Here is a 2,707-nt window from a genome sequence, read left to right as displayed (position 1 = left end):
CTGGTAACTAAAGTTCTCAAAGGTGCCGCCATGCCAGTCTGCAACCTGTTAGAATGTTGCAGGGGCGTAGCCAGAAATTTTTTTCGGGGGGGGGGGGGGGCACCTTATTGATAGTGGGGGTCGGGCAGAGATGTGATCTAGTGTCATGTTCTCCCTGTGCCATGGCAAAAAAATTTCGGGAGGTGGGGGGGGGACCGTGCCTCCCCCCCTCCCCCCGGCTACGCCACTGGAGTGTTCGTAAGTGAACGCAACACAATGGATAAAAAAGAGGAAGCCAAGTGCGGCTGTGTAAAAAGGTTTATTCAAGAACACGTTGTAAAAAGGACGTTCATATAAATAGCGAATACGTAACCTATATTAAGCTAAACTATGACGCAACGCCGCTTCTTTCCTTTTTCATCGACTTCGGCGGCGGGCTTCTCTCCAGCCGCCGTCGTTGTCGGAACGTCGTCTTCCGCGGCAGCCTCCGAAGACGCGGCGGGCTTGTCGCCAGTCTCCGACGGCTTGGACACGTCAGCCGTCTTCGGTTCGGATTCGTCCTTGACTTTGAGGTCCTTCAATTTGTCGGCGACCTCGTCAGCGGTTGCGGACGCCTTCGAGTCCTCCGCCGCGGCGCTGGCTTCGGGCTTGCTCGTCTCTGCGGGTGCGGCGGTGGAAGGTTCCTTCGTTTCTGTCGGTTCCTTGGTGGAATCCTTGCTTTCCTCTGCCGGTGCCGTGGTAGAACCCTCGGTCTTTTCTGTGGATTCCTTGCTTGCGTCCGTGGCTTTTGTAGAATCCTTCACTTCGGTGGCAGCTGGTGCGGGGTCCGCGGCAGGAGACTGTTGGATGGCGGCAGCGTCGGACTTGGGAGGCTCTGACGCGGCGGTTTCGGCCTGCTGACTTTCTGGCTTGTCACTCTGCAAATATGAGCATGTCGTGAAACAGCTATAGTAGATTTGAAACGACAAAATATGGCACGGCAACACCAGGGAAGGAAAAGTACTATTGTGGCATGACCGAATTTGCTGCCTATGCGACAATGCCAGAATGGGTTATAAACAGTAGATTAGGAAGCGCCCATAGAAATGACACCATGCAACAGAATATCCAAGAACGGACTGCCCGGGAAACTTAACGCAGCACACAGCATGAAGCTAAAACTCGGGAAGTGCCGAGATCTCTATGCGAAAGCAGCTGATGCTTAACAAACCTGCGTGTCCGCCTCCTGCGACTCGGTCTTGCCAGAAGATTCTGAATCTTTCGCGGACTCAGTGTTACTAGAAGACTCCTGCGCGGCTTCAAGCTTGGTGGCTGGTTCCTCCGGTTTTGCCACCGGGGCGGAGTCTTGTGCGACAGCCGCGGGCTTGGTTTCAGGTACCACATGGTTCTCCGTGGCAGGAGGAGATTCCACGACCGCTTCGGGACCGGTAACAGCTTCCGTCGCCATAGCTGCTCGGAGGAGGAGCGACAGTTACGTCGAGTGCTGTCGGAACACTTCGGCGGGAAATGATAACAAACGCGCTCCCCCGTCACGCAGGATAACACTACTCGGCAAACAAGCTCAACCAAATGCCGAACATGCGCACAAGAGTGCCGAGTCATACACAATGGTCCTCATGGGATAACGTGCCAAGTTCGGGCTGTTAACGTCTTTCGGGTACCGAAACGAATGCATTTCCAGAGCTTAAGAGAAATGGGAACAGCAAGCAGGCACAGAAAGACAAAACAGCAAGGACAGGCTTGCTGTGTGCTTATTCTTCCCCTGTTACGCTTAAGCGCTGAAAATGCATGACAGTTAGGTATTCCAGCTAGCACAGCTAATCGGAACTCTTAATTACATAATTCATCTTCGCAACAGCAATAAAATTTCCTCAACCGTATTCATCAAGAAGCGCATAAGCACATATTTCGCTCACCTTTTGTACGTGTGTATTCCTTGCAGAAGACGGCGAAAGCAAGAAGCGGTGCGGTATCGCGGAAGTGCACTTCCGTGGAATCGAATCACAGTTCAAAGGCGGACTGACAGCTCCGTGGAGAGGGCGGGGTTGTTTTATAGGCTGTGCTGGCCGGCTGAGCGCTACTGTTCCGCACATGCGTCCGTCCGTTGACTGCAGCACCGCCCCCACCGGCGGCCGGCCGCTATCGTGACGGCCGCCGATGCCTCCTCACGCCTGTATCGGCTTGGAATGACACAGTCAACTTGACCCGAAGCGACCATTGTAATTAGGCCGGCAGAGACGTGTAGGCCCGTGTCTGTAGGACTCGCGGACAAAAGGAGACATACATGCTTGAAAAAAAAAATTGATAGGTCGTATATGTACTCCTTCAATTTTTTTTCTTTTTATGTGCGCTGTAAAAAAATATGTGCGGCGTTACGCTTAGCACGCTCCTGTAGCTCTTGTGAAAACTCCAGAAGTTTTAACACCGGCGCAAATGACATGCTTATATTGCTGGGTGACTTGGAGATTGGCAAATTTCACTTCACGTCACCCGTATAGGCGTAGCCAGAGACGGGTTCAAATCCCCCAATCCGAGAATTTTATATATATATATATATATATACATATATATATATATATATATATATATATATATATATATATATATATATATATATATATATATATATATATATATATATATATATATATATATATATATATATATATATATATATATATATATATATATATATATATATCGTGTGTGTGTGTGTGTGTGTGTGTGT

General features: G+C 49.7%; 1 protein-coding gene across 1 annotated transcript; it reads right to left on the bottom strand.

Moving 5' to 3' along the window:
• Nucleotides 1-284: 284 nt before the first annotated feature.
• Nucleotides 285-2,072, bottom strand: LOC119396646 (brain acid soluble protein 1 homolog). The gene is made up of 3 exons (XM_037663936.2): nt 1,896-2,072; nt 1,190-1,428; nt 285-896 (listed from the first exon to the last, which is right to left on the bottom strand). Exons 2-3 carry the CDS (start codon nt 1,424-1,426, stop codon nt 363-365), a joined length of 771 nt encoding a protein of 256 aa, XP_037519864.1. The 5' UTR covers nt 1,427-1,428; nt 1,896-2,072; the 3' UTR covers nt 285-362.
• Between the last annotated feature and the right edge of the window lie 635 nt (nt 2,073-2,707).

This window comes from Rhipicephalus sanguineus, chromosome 6 (assembly GCF_013339695.2).
Source record: "Rhipicephalus sanguineus isolate Rsan-2018 chromosome 6, BIME_Rsan_1.4, whole genome shotgun sequence".
NCBI lineage: Eukaryota > Metazoa > Arthropoda > Arachnida > Ixodida > Ixodidae > Rhipicephalus > Rhipicephalus sanguineus.
Note: the sequence above shows the minus strand (reverse complement) of the source record. Positions and strands in the feature narration are given on the sequence as shown.

What these genes read in the sequence shown, in the direction of transcription:
- LOC119396646 (XM_037663936.2), bottom strand. Translation starts at nt 1,426, where the DNA reads ATGGCGACGGAAGCTGTTACCGGTCCCGAAGCGGTCGTGGAATCTCCT. An exon ending in CGCAGGAGGCGGACACGCAG is followed by an intron (nt 897 to 1,189) that starts GTTTGTTAAGCA and finishes TCATATTTGCAG; the next exon opens with AGTGACAAGCCAGAAAGTCA.